This window comes from Acipenser ruthenus, chromosome 4, assembly GCF_902713425.1.
Source record: "Acipenser ruthenus chromosome 4, fAciRut3.2 maternal haplotype, whole genome shotgun sequence".
In the NCBI taxonomy this organism is placed as follows: domain Eukaryota; kingdom Metazoa; phylum Chordata; class Actinopteri; order Acipenseriformes; family Acipenseridae; genus Acipenser; species Acipenser ruthenus.
Genome location: NC_081192.1, coordinates 30,131,561 through 30,153,025, shown reverse-complemented (window position 1 = coordinate 30,153,025; position 21,465 = coordinate 30,131,561). Strand labels below are relative to the sequence as shown.

The 21,465-nt window shown below is 39.1% G+C and overlaps 1 protein-coding gene across 5 annotated transcripts in view; it reads right to left on the bottom strand.

Moving 5' to 3' along the window:
• Window positions 1-21,465, bottom strand: part of grb10b (growth factor receptor-bound protein 10b) — a 115,224-nt gene that overhangs the window by 63,155 nt on the left and 30,604 nt on the right. For 2 of the 5 annotated variants that reach the window (XM_059022288.1, XM_033999981.3), the window contains exons 2-4: window positions 19,159-19,280; window positions 19,014-19,064; window positions 12,902-12,992 (exon numbers count right to left, since the gene is read on the bottom strand). The exons of 1 other annotated variant lie outside the window; for it this stretch is intronic. In XM_059022288.1, the coding sequence (XP_058878271.1) occupies window positions 12,902-12,992; window positions 19,014-19,064; window positions 19,159-19,209 (193 nt within the window). In that variant the 5' untranslated portion in view covers window positions 19,210-19,280. The remainder of the gene's footprint in view (window positions 1-12,901; window positions 12,993-19,013; window positions 19,065-19,158; window positions 19,281-21,465) is intronic. 2 more of the 5 variants (XM_033999984.3, XM_033999985.3) reach the window with 2 other exon arrangements.

Here is a 21,465-nt window from a genome sequence, read left to right as displayed (position 1 = left end):
CAATAGCACATTCTCTCATCTGGTAATATTTGGAAAAGTTGTGCTGTGGTACACATCACCACTCAGGCCCAGATTTATAAAAGGATTACGCACGTTTTAAGACTGTAAAACGGGCGTGGAGGGTTCTGAATTCTTGGATGGGATTTATAAAACAAACGCAACGGCATAAACACGCAATTAATACGTGATTTGTGGGGGCAACGTCTTTTGTGCGCTTTAGCCCTTGATGCACATGTAATTCTGTATATGCATATGTAATTGTGGGGCCTTTCTGAATGAAACAAGTCAGTTTGTAAATTGCGGTTTATAATACCGTATTGTTTTGCAGACTCCAATTGTCAATACATGTATAGCTTGCATGACAAAAACGAAAGTCTGCAATAGAGAACATAGAATGCTTAGAAGCACCTAAAAAGGTCTCCCCACACTGGCAAAGCAAGGTTCTAACAAGAGCCTTTACTTCTTGGAGGTTTTATAGGTGTCTTTACATCATCAGTGGCAAAAGATCTGGAACACCTGCTAGTATTGACTAATTAAGCCAATAATTGGTTGAATTAAGTAACAGACTGGTTGAAACGAAAACCAGCAGCCATAGTAGCTCTCCAAGACCTGGGTTGGAGACCCCCGTCTTAGAGTGTAGGCATTATTAAAAGAACAGTGGAGGAGATTAAGAAAAGATGGAACGATATTCCATGAGTAATATATATATATATTTTTTTTAATTTAGTCGTTGCCAATTACTTTTTATTATTTTCTCCCCAATTTGAAATGCCCAATTATTTTTTAGGCTCAGCTCACCGCTACCACCTCTGCGCTGACTCGGGAGGGGTGAAGATGAACATACGCTGTCCTCCAAAGCATGTGCCGTCAGCCGCCCGCTTCTTTACACTCTGCAGACTCACCGTGCAGCCGCCTCAGAGCTACAGCGTCGGAGGACAACGCAGCTCTGGGCAGCTTACAGGCAAGCCCGCAGGCGCCCGGCCAGACTAGAGGGGTCGCTGGTGCGTGGTGAGCCTAGGACACCCTGGCAGACCTAACCCTCCCTAAACCCGGACGACGCTCGGCCAATTGAGCGCCGCCCCCTGGAGCTCCCGTCCACGGTCGGCTGTGGAATAGCCTGGACTCGAACCGGCGACGTCCAGGCTATAGAGCGCATCCTGCACTCTAGCGAGTGCTTTTACTGTATGCGCCACTCGGGAGCCCCTATGAGTAATTTTGAAAGCCAGCAAAACTACTTGTTTTAAAAAGCAATTAAAACACAAGCAGAAATGACACAGAAATGCTAGTTCAATGTAAATTTTACAATGCAGTGTTGTATTATTATTTCAAAAGATACAGAGTGAATAGCTTCAAACTGCTTTACCTTTTTAATGGTGGCTTAGTGGTTCTTACTGAAGTCACTCAAATATTGTTTTTTATTTCATTTTTTGGCAAGTTTGTGTTAAGGTGCTTTGACTACGAGTTCAGGAGCTACTCTTCAGTTCTAGTTGTCCGTCAGACTTACGAAAGAAAGAAAAAAGATCCAAAAGGGAGTAGGCCAATGTGTTGTAAAACACTTTGGTAATTACAGTAAATTAAGACAGTTCTCAAACATGAGTGATGCAAAATAAACAGATATGAGCGTGAAAATGACTATTTTGTTCGATAAAGTGTTACCCAGTTACATAAACTGACTAAACTTATCAATTTTTGTGTTTGATAGCTAAGTTATTATGACACTAATTGTAGCAATGTGTCTGAATAATGTATGTACCCTTTGTAGTACCCTTATTAAGGTCACATTTTGGTGGTGTCATGACTGTCGTTAATAGTGAGGTTTCCAAATACTAAAAAACTTAAGTTCAATGACAACCGTGTCGACTGGAAGTCTTTTTCAATGTCTTCAATTGAAGACTTAAACTTCTTTTATTTCTAAATTTAGCACTATTGTGTTTAATAAATGAGGTTTCATTGTAATTTATCACAAACATTAACAATCATACTAGTGTATTTGAACATGCCCAGTGGTGTAACATTGTTTCTAACCACAATACCAGTGGATTTGTCTTGAGCATGACAGTGTACAGAAAAGAAAAAAAAAAAAAAGGGTCTGGAACTGAGCCAGATACATAAGACTTGAACACAATGTACTAGACAGCTGCTGATGGACAGAGTCTTACTACAGACCCCACCCATGATTTTTTTGTGTGTTAAAACTGGTATCCTTGTACTACAGTTCTATCAGGCACTACCCAATTGGAAGTAGTGTTCACTCCAGCTCACACAGGCTCAGCAAAACAATGCTACTTCATTTCAAATGACTGTGGAGAAACACCAAAATATTAACATTTTCTGGGCTCAGTCTGGAACGATAGGGGGTTAGGATGTGACCACTGTAACTGAATACCCTCTTCATCTTTATCAGTTTGGACGGCATCCTATTAGTTAAGAGAAGCAAAGTGTTACCTAGCAATAGCCAATCGAGTGCGTTTTTAGACATGCAGTGCCCGCCCACTGATCTGCAAAACTTAATAAATGACAAGATAGCGACTGTAAATTTTTTTTGGACTGCATGTTAACAGCAACAAAGACAAAGGAAAGAAGACAAGTTAAGGTGGATGGGAGACTGTTGCAAAGTTAAGCGGCATCTAGAGGACTTTTTTTAAATGGGAATAAATTGTATAATTTATTTTACATAAAACCAAAATCCCTACAACACTATTGTTGCTTCTTTTGTTTGGTAAATTAATAGGAAGGCAGTGATGAAAAGTTACAGTGCCTTGTTCGTGCAGATATTTTGGAGTATTTGTGTTTCATTTACTGACAGGTCACAGCGATCATTGTTTAGTAGGGTGGTTTATATTAAATATGACGTCACTTATTTAACAGCCTACTCGGATAATCTCATGCATGGCAGTTTTCAGAACTTGAGATGTCTGTGTTCATTAGTTCTAATGAACACAGTGGCTCAACGATGGACAAAACAGTGAAAAAAAAAAAAAAACGCACCCATATCACCGAAAACCGTGTGAACTCGGTAATCACGGTATAGAAAAATGGTTGCGGTTTCAAAACCATGGCAGTTTATAACTCGGTTTACCATAAAACCGGTATACCGTAACATCCCTAATTTACACACATCACATAGACAGATCGGTGTGGATACAGACGTGACACGTGTGCTGTGTACGACTGCCCTTTGCTGTTTGGGGTACGGGATGTGGAAAATGTTGGTCGGTCATCCTTGTTGGGTTGTCTGAGCTTGGGCGTCGTCCACTGGATGACTTCCACGCTGTGTGGTATTTTTCTAATCAGCTGCAAGATGAGGTTGTACCTGAACTTGCTGAAAAAGTGACCGTTTTTTTGGATGCAGTTTTGTGGAAAATGAAGGCATTCAACACGGCTAACTTTTTGTACCACTTGAGAGATTTCCTTGCACAATCTAATTTGCATGTCCGATTTCTCCACCGAGCCCATTTTCTAGTTGTACTCCAGCACACACTCTGGTTTCACCTTGTTATCCCCAGTGGCGTGATCGACTGTCGGTCACTTTCATCACAGGTCTATGCACAGAGGTGAACATATGCACATTTCTTTTGTCATGCCACTTCGCAGCCAGCAACTTGTCTGTGTGTAAAAACTGGACTTTTTCTAATTCTTTTTTGAACTGGGGCATTCTTTTTCCGTTGGATCGCACGGTGCCACATGCACCTGTGTCTTGGCTATGCAAACACGCAAATACGCAAATAGGCGGACACACCGAGATCTGCGTCATGAAGCATATCAGTAGTGCCACCACTATAAACAATAAAATTCAAAATGTATCCGGTTTTCACATCGCATATGACAAACAATTTGATGTCGAAACGATGTCGCTTTGAGGGATTGTACTGCTTGAAAGAGTCTTCCCTTCCACAGCATAAGACTCGTTTTGTTCAGGGGGGTCTACGATCTGTGCGGTGCTGTTATCAGAGAAATGAAGAGCGATCGAGAGAGAAAAGGGTAGAGAAGAAAGGAGTTGACATAACAAGATCAGTGGACCAGTACTCAGGTATTTCTTTCGGATCAAGCCAGAAAGATGTACATTTCAGACATCGTTGTGTCCACCCAATTACGGAGCTTTGACTTGACACCCAACTGAGTGTTCTCTCAGTTTCCTGGTAAACTTATTCGTCTCATCTAATATATGACACAGTCTCTTCAAAAGAACAATTTGAAGCAATCTGTATCACTTAGGTCAGCAGGCAGAGACCAATCTTTGTTCAAGCCAGACTGTGATGGATCAAACCTGAATTTCTTCAGAGTGAAGTCCCCAGGACTACAGGTTCCCTGAACTTGGCGCCATCTCTTCGCTGGATGCCTGTCACATGATGTTGATGGTAAATATTCTTCACTGACACACTCGCCGACATCCGAGTCAGTGGAATTGTATGTATATGAATTCAAATCAGAATCTGAATTTAGTATTATTTCTAATACTTCTTTCTCTCTGAGCAATTTTCGCTGGTTTACAGACATTGTTGACATTTTTGTGACTGGGTTTATTGTATGTAATTCAGTCAATATCTGGAGGGTGCAAGAGACCAATAAAAGGTGTTACAGAAACCTAGTGTTAGGATATCATGTTATCAGGAGTTTTGTAGGCTCAGTAATTCAAGATTAAAGTTGCAGAACATACCAGTACGTTCGTACTCCCTAGGGACCAGAGAGCAGCAGTGAACATACAGGTAAGTTCGTACTACTCAAAGGATTAAGTAAGAAAATCTAAGAATACAGCTGTGTATCAAACAGTAAGACAATAACTCTAAGCAGTTCTCTAGCAGCCATATTCAGTCAGAGGTCAATTTCATGGCCAGCAACACATTTAGCATGTAGGGTTTACATAGCCTTGTAAATACGATTCGCTTGTCTTGTTAGACACCAAGTCGAACATGACCTACAGAAATCACAGAATAAAGCTGTGTTTATCATCTGGAAACATAAGTCAATGACCCCCATATAGCAGCAGTCTAAGGTCTCAGGACAAAAAGTGAAGGGCGTTGTTAGATTTTGCCAGCAGTTTTCACAACATTTTGTGAAAACTGCTGGCAAATTTTGAAGTTGCCAGCTTAAATGGTTTATAAAAGATTAGATATTAGGCACAATGGCAGGTTGATAAACTCATACAAGCTCCCCTTACAGGGGTGCTTCAAATGTTTCATATTTATAAACAAAGACAAATGACTATGCATTGCAAGTTTCCAAACTTCTGTTTGCATAACACACAGTAACTTATAACACAACTGGTATCATTGCTTTGTGTAGGACACCGCAAGTAAAAATCAGCTATGTGCCAATGTGTATAGTACAAAAAGTCAACATGGCAAGCACTTAAGGACCACAAACCATGCACAGTCACTGCACTCAAAGATGAATACAATTCTGGCTAGAGCCAGGGAACACCCTGGGATGAATATGTGCTAAAAAAAAACACACAGTACAGACCTAGTATCAACAATACTCTCAATATCATGTTACCACAGTGAACTTCAGATCCTCGCTGTTCAAATTAATTTCTTGCAGAATTAAAAAAAAAAAAAAATTGTCAAGTAGAGAAGTATGTCTTAAGCACAGCTTATGATGCACAGCTATATCGTACTGCATGGCTGTATAGCTTTAAACTGTTACCTAATCCAGGGAGGCTTAACTGACCCTCACCGCAAGTGTATGGTAAATCCAAGGCAGACTGAAGCAGAGACATCCTGAAGCAAAACACCATATTTTCTATTATTCATTCATGAGCAGACAACATGGTCATGATTCCAGGTTGTCATACAAGACATAGTTTACATTCTGAACCTGTCAAGACTCACTTGGCAAAGTGAACCTGTAACCCATTGTTAAATTCACTAACTGAACACTAGTCAGCATTTTTCTGTTAGCCTTGGCTTCACTTTTCCAGTACTTTATACATGCTATGTATTACATAACTATTCCAGGCAGCACAGAAGAATCTGCTTAACAATTCTTCTATCCCACTTCTCATCAAATGTCTAATTCTCAAAACTGTACGCAATAACCCATAACAGTGAGTATGACAAGACACGTGCCTTCCACCAGCTTGGAACAGTCAACAGTCTTACTTTAACCCTGAATAAGTTTAATGCAGTTATAAAAATGGCTTCTTACACACTATTCTTGCACAAAAAATAGTTACCTTACCTTCAGAGGAAAAAAGAAAAAAAAACAACAAAACATTCGGTTAGTATCACCTGATTCCCTGAAATAGAAATGTAACCATTACTGAATGGGTATTTACCTCCTCAAGAGCCAAATCCTGAAAATTGTATACCAAAGCTGCTCACAGAGCCTGTTTCTTTCTTTCTTTCTTTCTGACATGAAAGTAATAAATTGCTAAATCCTGGGTCAGGACATAACTGAAGGTTAGGTTACAATTATTAAGTACACCCAAATGTACAGAATAGTGTTGTCATTTTATTGAGACATTCTGATGACACTATAAACACACAAGAGCCAAAGCTTGAGTGGTTTATTTATGCACCAGAAACTAATTTGTTATAATTTGCCCCCCGAGGTATCAAAAGGACAGTGCTCACTCAACATTTTTCGGCATTTTTCCTTCAAGCCTGCTGCAATCATGGACACAGCGACATTGAAGGTTAGTGGTTACATTTCTATTTAAGGGAACCAGGGTTATGATTATAATTGAACATCCCCTTTCAAGTACGAAATGTAACCATTACCGAATGGTCAATTTACCCAAGCCGTTGCAAGGGCAAGATTGCAGAATGACCGGAATGCTACAAGGCTAAGCCATGAGGCTGCCTTGTGCGTTAACATTCGTAACCCTAGTAATTAGTTAGGGTGAACAAATTGAGGAAGAAACCCACCACCATGTCTGTGTTAAGGGTTGACTCAGAACCCGCATTTAACAATCTAGTTCCAAAGCCAGGATTTTGAGGATCCATGACATTTAGTCTGTAGAACCCAGTGAAGGTATAGGGAGTAGCTTACACCGCTGCATTGCCTATGTCCTTGACAGATGCACCCTGGAACAAAGCCCACAAAGTTGCCATGCCCCTGATGGAATGGACAGTGAACTTTTCTGGAGGGGGCAAGTTGGCCAGCTCAAAGGCAGTCCTGACTGTCTGCTATCCACTTGGACAGCCGCTGCTTAGACAGGGCTTGACCATGGTACTTCGCCCCATAGCAGACAAATTGTTCAAACTTTTCATCCTGTCAACATAGTACGCCAGGGCCCGAACTGGGCAGAGTGTATGGAGCTGTCACTCTGTGGCAGACAGGAAATGAGGTGGATGGAAAGCCTCCAGTTCCACAGACTGGTTGACATGGAATGGCGAGATAGTCTTTGGCAAAAAGGTACGAGCGTGACCTTTGTCCTGGCCTCTAAAAATTAACTTTCACTATAGTGAATGCCTGCATCTCACTCACCCGCTTTGTGGAGGTGATAGCAAGCAAGGCCCCTTTAAATTATAAAAATTTCAGCTCAGATGAATGCAAGGGCTCAAATGGAGGTTTCATGAGTGGAACAAATGTCCTTCATAAGCCGTCGAGCCCCTTTCAAAAACTGCCCCGCCAGGAAGTGAGCTCCTGGGGAGACCGAGGCAATCTTAATATGGCAAGCTGAAATAGCTGCCAGATACACCTTTAATGTGGTGGGGAATTTCCCCTCCTCAAAATAGGTCCTGCAAAAATTGCAGGATTACTGCCATGGGCATATAACAGATGGCCCTGCCGCTGATGTGCCAAATCATCTATTCCCAGTGGGTTCCTGCCTCCTATTATGGAGAACTAGGAGGGGACAGTGGGTTGATTCCTGGGAGGCAAATAGGTCTATCTCCGCTCTCCCAAACCTCTCCCAGATGAGTTGCTTGGGATTCCCCTTGAGAGAAAGTCTGCTGCCCAGTTCGTCATCCAGGGCAGTACATGCTGCTCGTAGTGAGAGGAGACTGGGCGACCAGAGGCTGCCCTGGTGGTTGATGTATGCCACCACTGCTGTGTTGTCTGTACGGACAAGCACATGTCTGCCTTTAACCTCCTGCAAAAAATTCTGCAAGGCCAGGTAAACTGCCTGCAACTCTAAAACATTTATGTGGAAGCCCTGCCATAGGGGGTTCCCACACACCTTGCACACCCTGGCCATTCCACACAGAACCCCAGCACAGACTGGACACGTCCGTGGTGACGACCACCCTTCTGGTGACACAGCCCAGCATTATGCCTAGGCGTAGATGGGACGGCTGTTTCCACCAAGAGAGGTGTCTTTAGACCGTGGTGGACGCGGTTCAGCGTGGGCTGAAAAACCCTGCTGTTTAACTAGGTCTGCAGAGGGTACATGCACGAGACCCAACAGAAGGGTCTGGGAAGCTGCTATCATCAGGCCCAGAAGTTTCAGGAACTACTGTGAGCACTCTGTTGAGCTGAAAAAGCTCCAAACAGGAGTCTATTATCTGTACTCTGCTGTCCAACATGGACCCAGAGTCCAAGCACACGAGATAGGAGGCTGTCTGGGAATGCGTGAGCTGGCTCTTTGCATGATTCACTGTAAGGCCCAACCGTTGAAGGTGGCCGGTGACACGTCCAGTATGGGCCTCTGCCTGTGCTGGAGACTGGGCACAAATTAACCAGTTGCCGAAATAATTGAGTACTCTGATGCCTTTAAGTCTGAGTCAGAATACGACTGCAAAGCAGTACAAAAAAACTAAATTTGAGTTAGATACAGGCTTGTCAGCTGCTCAATGGTATAATTATTCTATTTCTGTGAAAAAAGCAGAAAATGCACAGAAAAAAAAAAAAATCACACAATACAGTAAACAAACAATTACCGTTCTTAAAATACAGGTTTTATAACAGAAGCCGATTTTTATTTTTATTTTTAAGCTTCAACTGAAGCCAGCAGCTTGAGAGAGCCCAAGTGGCCAACTTAAGTGTTCAATCCCAGGGAAGGAGCAGTAGAGCTGCTAGCTTAGCATGGAGCACAAGGCCGCTGAGGGACTTGCACGAACAACCACAGCACAGAACGTGAAGTAAAATTACTTTAAAATATAATAAATTGCAAAAAAGTGTAATAAACAAGCGATAGAGATATAAATCAGATATGTGTGTGCCACTTATCTGTTCATTGATCTATCTGTCTCTCCGTGCTTCAGGTCGGTAAAAGGAAAAAATGATGACTATATTTGTGTCAGCAGTCTTTTATGCCCTCTGGGGTGGGTGCGACTGCGTCACTCACACTGCGTGCAGCTTTGGTATATCTATTCAGGTTGAACGGTATTAAAAGGTTAAATACCCATGAGGTAATGGTTACATTTCGTACTTGACAGAACTCCAGTTTCAAGCCATGTTCCGCCTCTAGCATTCAAAACACAGCGCCCGGTTAAACAAATCACATATCACAGTAACCGCAATGCTTTCGGAAGATTTTACTTCACTGCGGTCAGACTACTATATAATATCACAGATCCGAGACACAGCTTTTGAATTTGTAATTCATCAAAATCTACTGTTTTAAAAGCATCTCCACACAGCATGCTTAGTACACTTCAGTGTTGTTGCATCATTGAAAAGGGATGGATAATATAATAAAAATGCAAGTGAAACGTAAATTACAGATTATAGTTCTTGAGCCAACAATGTCTCAAGAAGTAATTTACCTTGTGGTTAGGCAATTACTTTTAGATTCTACATACTAAAAACAATTAGAAAATAAATATGAAATATATATATATTTTTGGGGTTTACAAAGCCAATTATGTTTTACGGTCTAGATCAGTCTTTCTTTTCCTCAGAAATAATCCCCAGGTTTGAAATACAGTGAATTCATGGGGCCATCTTGCTTCCATGTTTTTCAGCAAGAGAGAGAAATTAATCCAAATGCAGCGTTCAGTCAATATAACTGGCACTGCTATCCTTGTCAAACAGGGATAAATGGAGACCCTGATGGCATGCTGTCTCAAACTTCTAAATTGAGAGAGCAAAAGACAAGTTGTTCTAAAGGAAATTGCTATATAATGAATTGCCAACATGTTTACTGCAAGTGTAACTTATTAGGAAAGCAAAGACTTTTCCCGACACATCACACAGCACAGCACAGCAGTGGCTGAGAATGTCATTCTTAAGTGTTGGTTCAGCCTTTTTTCTTTGTCAGACAAATGTACTCTGTAGTTGTTATCTCAAAATGTACAACTGGCAGCAGTGTTACAACAAAGTAGTGTTCAACTTCTACCTACTGCATGTCAGATTAACAACTGGCACCTTTGAAGTTTGAGATATTCATTTCAGTTACAGTATTACAACAAACACATTGCACAACTACTCAGGAAGTTTTATTCCAGTCCTACAGAGAGGCAAAGTCTGTAAAATAGCTAATTTTATATGCAAAAGAAAAAAAAAAAAAAAAAAACACACCCCCACTTCAATTAATTGATGTACAGATTATTATTTTCTTTTAAAACAGCAAATATACAGATAAATGCACTGACATCAAAATTAACATCAAAGTTACTCAAGCACTTTACAATAGCTTGTGAAACAGTGTTGTAATTAACGGCCTGCAGGTAAAGTGTATCTGCAAGGACAACTTTCAGTTCTAGTACGTCAGGTGCATGTTCACCATTTAGGTCTTGCAAAACAAATACAATGTGTAACCCATACTGACCTTGTGCATCTGTTGACTCGTCAGTGTGACCACTGACAAGCAACCAGACTGTTTTACCAATTCCATAATCTCCTGCTTGTGATATTTGGCAGCTGGGCTGATGAAGGAATCGCTACACTCTGTCTGAAGAATTTCCGTAACTTTTTTGTCCAATTTTTCAAAAGGGATATTTGCACAAACGCACGCCTCTGTCAGGTCAACATTTAATAAGTGGACTTTTGGAATATATGAAAAGTCACTGTTTTTTGTTTCTTTGCAAGTAAAGCAGTCACAGTACTGCTCTGGATTTCCGGCTTTCTCTTTTCGGTGAATCTAAATGTCTGTCAACAGTCGATTCTCTGTAGTGATCTACAGTAACGTTCCAGGCCGTACAGAACATCTTACCTCCATCGCCGTGTAAAACTCCTGCTGGATACTGCTTTACGTGATCTGCTGCAGACACATTTTTAGCCTTTTTAGAGACATCCATTTTCTTATTTACAGTGTATAGTATTTTAAATTTCCCGCTTAGAGTGCATATAGTGACAATCACTACACAGCACTGTGTGCATGGCGAACACTGCACAGCACTGTGTGCATGGCAAACATTACACACAGGCACATAGAGCTGTACAGTTTCGTTAACATGATTTTTTTTATTTTTTGTATGAAATACAAATAATTATGAAATTATTTTTATTTCTTAAGAATATTGTAAAAATCGTGGTATTGGGCTAATTTCACAATTTCCACGCAGCCTGTGAAATCTTGATTTTCATAGGGCCCTAACTATAACAAACAGCCCATCCTGCTTAATTTAACACTATGTTGTGAAGTCAAAATGTACAGGTCAGTATATTGGAATTCAACCGATACAACTGATAGTATTTAAAACAATACTATACCTCATGATGTGATTATAAATCCAAATTATATCATTAGTAAAAAATATCTGTATAGTCTGCGTAAACCCCTCAAATCATATACTGTAGATAGAGCAATTACGTTATTCGTGACCAGGAACTTAACCACTTCAACATCATGACATACGCCAACTGAAAACCCACTTACAGTACCATGTCGTACGTGCGTACGTCAAGTTTCCCATTCTATTCTATGATGGGTTTCTCAGTCTAGCGTTTCAGGTTTCATTCTCTAAAGCAGTGCTGGTACTGTGGAATGTGCAATGAAAGTTGGGGGAGGGTCAGGTGACATTTTTATCCAATTGCGTGTCATGAAGCAATTCCATTCTGTAGCTGTGGACGTTTAGAAGGCTGAGATATATTATAGGAAGCCATTCAGCTTTTACAAGTATATATATATATATATATATATATATATATTATATATATATATATATATATATATATATATATATATAGTGGGGTTTTTTTTATTATTATTAGTTTTACTTGTTTAGTTTATATCGTTTTTAGCAAAAGCTAAACATGGCAATGTACGTGGTCTTTCTATAATGAGCAACGGGAGTGAAGTTAGTTCGGAGGATTTCTATATCAGCGACAGTGATGCTGACTTATCACTCAGCGATTATGATGAAGAGGATGTGGGGTCAAGAACAGTACAAACAGAAGAGCATGCAGCTACTTTACAGGTAAGCCAGCTGCAAACGGGAAGCTGTTTGGTTTGAAATGGCAGTGCTGTAACGAAATACTATCAAAACACAGCGCGGGGTTCAGGCAACGCGGCAGCCAGATCCATCACAATGCCTGCACAAAGTGGTTGTGTACACGCATTTGTGACTATCCCTCCAACACAAGCGAAGCAGACATCGTAAAAAAGGTATAGGGTCTGCTACGAAAATGAAAACAAAAAAAAAACCACGCAAGAAAAATGTGCAGTGGTTGCGAAGGCACTCCCGGGTTATGTTTTGATATTGTTTGATTTTTATTTGATAATTACTGTTTACTGATTACTATCGTTATTAGCAGCGTTTTTGCTTTTATTGTTAAAAAAATAAATGAACACATTTGTCTATAAAAAAAAAAAAAAAAAAAAACACGTTTTTATCTCTATATTGGGTATGTTGTACATTTATTTGTGTTTTATTTATCATATGTTAACATTTTATAGCAATTACAGGTTTGAAAACATTATTATTATTTTCAAAATCTGGTACCTGGGAAGGGGTTTCATTTTTACATCTGAAGTGGTTAATTACCCATTTGTGTCTCATGTAACCGGAATCACACACCATCATCATTATTTCTCAGCTTTACCAAATATATCTATAAAATATAGGTTTACCTTGATTAGGAGAATTCTGATGGGAGGACTGCTGGAAACCTTGGCCAATCATATCTGCTGGCCTGTGAGCTGAAGCCCGGTCTACATTGTCCTACGGAAACAAAAGGCAACATGAAAAAATAGGCAATGTTAATAAAAGCACAATAGAAAACTTTATAGTCTACAGCAAGGATAATAGAGTACATCTGCTTAAGAGTGCTTCAACAGTTCCGAGCATCAGAAACAATTTTAAAATTATCATGCTTTCATGATCAATTGCTGAAACAAATGTCAATTTAAAAGGAGGACTGAAGGCAATTGTCTTTTGAAAGTGAAGATGCAGCTGTAGAGAATACCATTGGATTAATTATTAAATACAGTGCTAATGAACATTTTTTCTTTTTAATAAAAAAATTTATGACCTAGATTCTCTTTGCGGCAGATTCAATCAGATATATATGTATAGCGCGACCACTATTATGGTACTTTGAACGCCCCCCCCCCCCCCCCCCAAGGAATCCAATACATACCGTAAAAACCGTCGTACAAGTCGAATTTCTGGGTATTTTTAGGGGGTCCTAAAATAGGGGGAGCGACTAATACACCGGTGGGACTTTTACACGTGTTTAATGATAAACTGGTAATGCGTCAGTGGAATTAGTCACAATCTAACATTCTGTCAACACAATAATAAAGAAATTCAAAAACACTAACTAATTAAACATTTAAAACATTAAAATCCCAACAACCCCTTAGGTCACCTTGAATGTCAACTAAATGCATTTAGCAGACAAGGGTACTGGGGGGTGGGGAGTAAAACACCGATATATGCAATAAGCACGACACAAAAACAGGATGTTGAACTTAAATACTATAAGTTTTGTACTTACTCCCTCGCTATTTTTTTCTCTCGTATAATACTCATGCAGCTGTATTCTCTTTTCATGCAAAGCAGCTACATGATTTAAACAGAGCATGCTTTTTGGATGGATGCAATGCAACAGTTTTTCCCCCCCATCAAAAACAACATTTAAATAAATTGTGTTACCCAATAACTACTGCATAATTTAAGAAACAAAATGTAGCCAGTTTTTCCTCGTGTCACACTAGTACTTCACACTCAAGTTTTTAGTTTTTTCCTGCTGCAGCGTACTGGATTTACTTGCAGTTGAAACAACCGGATAGGCTACAGTAGACTGTCAATGATTATATCAAGAAGCTGAGCGGCTGGAATTTGTCAATCAACCCACCGTAACTTTTGGTTATGGTCATATTTATAGATCATGGAGAACATATATTTCATGACAGTACTCCAACAGTGCAGATTATTATTAACAGACAGACAGACATAGCGGTTTGAGCTGAATCGCCCTGCTTGGAACCCACAAGCACGCAAAATGCTACTATATATATAGTAGCATTTTGCGTGCTTGTGGGTTCCAAGCAGGGAGATTCAGCTATGATCCTTTTAAAAACACAAATCGCACATCCTCCCGGTTAAAAAAAAAAAAAAAAGTTAATGGTTATACAGTTTAAGTAAGGATTAATCTTTGTTATCCTGCACCGGTGCGACTTACAACGGTTTGTACAGTAAATTGTTTATTATGTCAAATAAAACACATATTTTGTGTAATATGGAGTTATTCTGTGTAATATGGTACTACTGTAGTTACATATCCAGCTTATTTAAATTAAAACATGAGCTGTACACCCATCAGAACTTAAACAAGCTCCAAATCAGGGGAAGCCATTTATCAAAAAAAAAAAAAAAACACACAGCTTTTACTGCTTCCCTTTCCCCACCCATATCCCACTGATACCCAAACACTGGATTGTCCTAGACAGCTTTGATAAAAATGCCGTTTTGTTTTTACTTTAAAGCTCTTGTTAGACAAGCAAAATGAGATCACTCGAGCATAATTATTACTAACTGAGCTGTCTGCAAAGGGCCTGGGTTCAATCATTTCTAATGGTCTTTATCAGAGAGGCTGGATTACAGATAGTGCTGTACATCAAGTGGACACGATGGGGGGGTAAAATCACCCGGACAGAAAAGAAATTTGACACACACAAGGGCATCCCACAGTCATGCTTTCTGAATCAGCCGATTCCTTTTCAAAACAGGGTAGTTTTATGCATGGGGCACAGTGTACATGCCTAGGTAGCTGCCATGTCCTCATTTATCCCATTAACACCAGGGGGTCAAATGGTTTTGAGGGCGTGTTCACGCATCAGCACATAAAAGAATAAACATGCATATATTATAAGAGAACAGTTCACAAAACTTCTGGTCTTTGTTGTCTGTCTTGGGCAAACAAAAGAAAGTACAACATTAATTTAATTGTGCTGTGTCCTGCAAACAGCAGCCATTCCATTCATCACAGACTTTCCTTTGAAATTTGCAAAGACAAAGATTAAATTTACAAACTGGATAAAAAAAAGCTTGTAAATAATGTTGCCTTAGCTGGAGGTTTTTGCACCAACAAATATCAATAATGACACACAATACAGATTGCTCCTATAGTTCAGCACTCTAGTTGTTTAATATTATTTGCACATATTGAGATATGACAAGAAACAATTTGAACCCTTTGATTTGCTTTGAGGGTAACACTCAAGTTGATTGCATTTGTTCACAAGTATTCTCTTTTTTTTCTGCTGATCTTTATAACCTGCTCTATCTACTGCACACAGGCTGCTGTAATTATACAGAGCAGCTTCTCAACAAACATGTCATTGATTTTTGGTGTTCCTTCACCTAGCAACAAGGCAAAGTTAAGTTGATTTCAGCTCTCAGCAAATACCAGCAACTGTCATTTGAGCTGGGAGATTGTCGGGTAACGCTACAAACTGCACTGCATGGCACCGAGACCGTTCTAATGATGGACGAGCGAGGGAGTATAACCCGGCCTTTTAGCATGGTATTAACAACATGAATTGGAACAGTTTGCCATGAAAATATAGAAGGGCATGGTTTCCATGGAAAAATATTAGTCGCCTCACCTTTCTCATGTTATTTTGGTATTATCAGGCAATTTGGGTTTTTTTTTTTTTTTAGGTAGAGAAATTCTCCTTCCAAATGCAATATTAAAATACAGTAGGGTATATTTAAATGTTTCTGTCCGAGTTTCAATTTGGCCTTGCACGACTGCAGCTTTCTTAAGCTGGGTTTACACAAACTACACAAACTACACAAACTTTAGTGTGCTGAAGCATCACAAGTGCAGCAGTCTTATTTGGCCACCAAAAAAAAAAAATGTAAGCAAGGAAAACTAAACAAAAAACCAGACATAGCGTTACTGAAAAAGATAAACAAAAATCCATATGAAAGCGCTACATTCGTTCTTTAAGTCTTGCAGCAAACGGACGTTACGCCCCGTATTTGTTTTTTTGAACAAATGTGTGAACCAGCAGGTTATTTATTTATTTATTTAAATGTATTTATTTATGTATTTATTTATTTTTGTAATTGTTTTCATTCTTCTAAAAACAAATCTTGGTCAATGAATTAGGTTTAAGAGATTTTACTTCAACTCTATAGGTAGTCGTTCAAGCCTGGTACGGTCGGTAGCCCACAGCAATAATACAGGAGACCATTGCCACAAATTTCCAGCTATGCTAATTTAATACATTTTGGGGTACAAACTTGCCTTTTTTGTCCTTGGGAGGTACCCAGGATATATGATACTTAAAAAGACTACTATACAGGGTATTGCATCTTATTGCTAAGGCCCAGAAAAGTCTACATTTAAAAGCAATCAGCTATCCGATGACCAAAACGCAAAGACGACAAAAAAGTGTAAAGGACGAAAAATCTGTGTGCTTTGCAATGTGCTTCGTTATTTATTTATTTATTGCAAAGGGCTGCATTTTTTTAAATTTGTAGTAGTTTCAGTATTTATAACCTTGCTTACAAAAATAACTAAACTATAAAGCACTGCAGTGCAGTCCGTTTATAAGAATCACATCCGTCCCGGGTGTTTTGATTCTTATAAGCGGACTGATATGATTACTGTGGTGCACAACCAAACTTAGTATGAGAATGACAAGAGCTTGTTCCCTGGCTGCAGTGTAATGGGTTGACCACTAGATGTCACAAGTTCCCGCATGTATGCACGCCCACGAAAAATCCACAGCTGCTTTCTTTAACAAATTATTAATTGGTTAACTGCTTGTTAAAGTTAATGACACCAAGATAGAAATGGCTTAGCCGATAGCTTTGTGATGGGGGTATAGAGGCATAAGGAAGCAGAAGTAACAAAAAGAAACCAAAATTTGAGTAAGAGATCTGGTGTTTGTTCCACACGAAATACTGTTAGTTAGTGCTCCAGCTGAGAAATAGGTTTATTTTGTTTATTTTATTAGCGGTTGTTTCGCCACCGCAGTGTAAGAAAAATAAAATCAACACCGGTTTAAAACTGTAAATCAAGACTCCAGCCTGATAATTTACACTCTCCTTGGCCACTTTGTCACATCACAATTAGCAAAAGCATACCATCAGCAGTTTAAATACAGTATACAGATGTCAAGGTGCGCAATCACCGAGGACAATACATCAAAACAAGTCCTCGTGGGTAAGCAGCTTGTTATATGATCACGATTATGTTTACTCAAGGCTGCAGAATCCTATTTTACTACAGTATACTTGAGAAGCGATCGTCTCGTGAGGGTGTCTAGTTTAACTGCTGTGCGGTGTTACGTGTAATGGCCTTTGAATTAAAATGACATTACAGTACAGTATTTTACTGTCAGGACTACCACTGTATTTAAGCATCTGTGGCGTAACTATTTTTTAGTTGCGATGCAAATCTCACAGTTTTTCATTAAGCAGAGATGCAAAGCTCTGCAATCCCCCCTCCTCCTCACAGCGCCGCGCCGCAATCCCACTCTCTACATGCATATCACACAGTAACACTGCTGCACTCAGCATGTATTCAATTAATGTGTATTCACTTTATTGAAACAAATGTTCACTAACAGAGAACACAAAAAAACATACCTGAACAATGCAGTGGTGCAGTCATGTTTGACTACAAATAATGCAGTGTTTCCTGCATCATTGCACTATCCACGTGCCTAATCACGCGAGATGTGATCAAATTCAAAAACAGTTTTTATTGGCTGTACACGTCATTGCACTTGATCAAGAACTGTATTACATGTAATCAGTTTTCCGCGAAATTATTCTTATAAACGGATTGCTTGATTCTTACAAGCAGATTATTTTACATTGATTAGTATAGGAATGATTTGGTCCCAGTGGTTTTGATCACTATATGCGGTTGATTCTTATATCAGTGATTCTTATAAATGGATTGCACTGTATCATGTTATGAGTCAAATGGCAATAATTTGAAACATTTAATAAATGGTGTAACAAAAAAAAAAAATACTGAATGAACCCCTCGGACTGTATGCTTATTTTTTACTATTTAGTCAAAGAAGCTTGCCAGGGCTACTTCCAGCAGATCTCGGTTATGAATAAAGAATTACTTGGTACGGCCTTTAGTTACAGTAGAAAGTTGTGCAACGTTACGTCAAAAGGGATATACACTGTTGAAGTCCCCTGACAGAAGGGATGACTTTTGGACATGTTTTTGGTCAATTTGAGCGGCTTTTTAGTTTGAAGATTTTACCACCCTTTAAAGTCATACCATGCGAGGAAAGTGCCAGTGTTGCTGGGCGCAACAGCAAGCACCACTATACATCCAGGCTTTAGTTCAGCATGCACGTTTTTTCTTAAACAATGCAATTAAAACAAACAAACAAAAGTTGAATTTTAATACACTGAATTACGATTACCATATTTTTTCAAAGCTCATATGTGAAGGAAGAGGCGAACATTTTTTCTAAAACAAGTGGAAAAAAATCTAGTCAAGACAGTAGTTTGCAAAGCTCAAAGAGTTGGACACAGTCCCAGTTCCACTAACTAACTAGTTATATAACAGAATATAAAAGGGCCAATTCTGTCTTATTTTGCAAAACGGTCACAGATCCTTATTTATATATAACACAACAACCACAACACCCCACACACTAGTAGTGTGGCTAGGAGACTTTGGTAAGTTCTGTTTAAAAATGAGGACATAGGGATTTGAGAACATAGGATTTATATAAAAATGGAAGTGCTAACCTTTTCACCAAGTAAACCACATTCCCTTTGGGACGTCACATCATTGGAAGCCTGCACACAGATGGAATGAGTAAACTTCCCTCTGTTTTTAAGAATGAGACTAATTATATTACATAACTTCATGAAATGAAAATACCTGGCATACCTGGTAATTTGGATGGTGTAGAAAATAGTCCGGACAGCCAGCTAAAGCCATTTTGTGTTCTCACGAATTCTTTGTAAGAAATCACATCCACTTTTTATAGACACCAACCAAAATCCTGCAAACTGAAGAAAAGCAGAATTACATTTTTAGTTTCACACAGCGTGCCTTCATACTGGACACAAACACCATAAATAAAAGTGTTATTGATGATGCAAAAGTATATTAGTAAGTCGGTGCTTTTTTAATGCCACAAGGAATACAAAAAACAAAGCAAAAGTAATATTAAAACACTAATATTTTGTTTCACATTCTTGCTTGCATTAGACAAACTCAAGACACCACTTATTGTCCAACTGATGCACCAATATGAACTGTAATTGGTACTTGCCAAAGCATCTGGATATCCTGACCCAAACTAACAGTCAATGAGTACAACCTACTGTCATTGTTAGGAGTGCATTGCTATTTCAATAACACAACATTAATAAATAATAAAATAAAAAACATTACATTTGTATCTACGGTCGAGTTGTTTTTACCACTGGCGCAGCTTTCCGAACGTTTAGTTACACAAAAAGTAGACGGTCTGAGACTGTACTTTCACGTGTGTGCACCTAAGCCCAATATCACTTGACATAGAATGCATGATAACATCCACTGCTTACTAATGGCACCATTTGTTTTTTGCAGGTCAGTCTACAATAAGAAAGTTTAATAGACCATGTGAAAGTTTTTAATTCTGTGGATTTTAAAAGCAATAATTAAATGAGGCGCTACAGTGGAGAATGAACCCTAATCCTTTGTAAAATTTGAAATCAGGCTTTAATATATTGACAGCTTACTGAGCATGCCACTATACAGTAAGTGCCCACCTCTTGTGGCTATGCATGAAAAACTATGTTACAGTTGAGTGTGGCACCACAAGGTCATTTACTCAGGGACAGTATCAGAGACAAATCCGGCCTAAAATCTGGTACATAACGAGTTCACGCAGGATCCACTATTAAAAATGTGTCAAACGTCATGCTGGAATTGTATGCTATGGGCCACAGGAGCACACCTGCTTTTTTCATCTTGTTCAGTACTGAGACTTGCAGTATTTATTTTACAGATTCCCAGCACAAATCTTTGGGGAAAAGCCTGCTTTGAAAAGGGGGATGGGGGTTATAATACAATCTATGCACTGAGGAAGTTCAACAAACTACATGAATGATTTTAAATTGAAGTGGAACATTGCTTCCACAGAATTAATCCCTTTGTAAACATACATTCAGTGTCCTTTTTAATCTAAAGCAATGAAAAGTGAAATCAAAACTATGATACATTGTATGTGTTTTCTGAAGAATGCCTCAAATTATATGCAACCACACACATAAAACACTGTAGGGCTTAACAGTTCTTTATGATGTTAAATAACCAAGTCATGCATACAAAAAAGGGTCAGCTAATGCCCCTTAACTGTTATCTCATCTGGATAACCTTACAGAAGGCAACTCAGGTAGTCCAGGTTTAGTGATAAGCAGGCAAACCCAGCCATCAGCCTTCTCCCTGTGTACCCTCAGAATGTACGATTGTGTGTTTCATAACCATTTCTACAGAAACCAGAGTTTCTATCAAGCTATGAAGAGTCAAAAATTGCACACAAACTCCATTAAGACTGCTCATTTCAATGGAAAATAAAACAAACAGAAACTGCAGCTATAAGCCTTGTGAAACTTACTGTAAATACCTTTGTATGTGGCTTTTCCAAATTAGGCACATACTGTACATTATTGATAATTAAAACAAACTGGTGCATTGATGTATAGAATACTGTTTCTGTCCAACAGGGATGTCATGGTATACCGACCGGTTTTATGGTAAACCGTGGTATAAACTACCACGGTTTTGAAACAGCAACCTTTTTGCTATACCACGATTACCAAGTTCATGGTATCCGCGCGTTTTTGTATTCACCGTTTGTCCAGCGGCGAGCCCCACCGGCATTTTGGAGTTTTGTTTGTTTCCCGATAATTTTAGTTTATGTATGAGCAAGACAGTGATGCAGCAACTGTTTCAGCCAATTGCCGTGCAGATGCTGGCATTTAACATTTCAACCAATTGGCACCAAGTAATACTATGCAAGGGAGGGCGTTCATGGTTTCAACCTATTGCTGATTGTATCAGCACCTGCTGCGAGATATGGCATTTACTGTATTATGCTTTCGCTAACTGTGATGTCGGATGGCAAACTTAAAAATAAATCTCAAACTTATAGAATGCTGCATTTAAAACAAATCGAGAATAAAAATATTTTACTATGTTGTT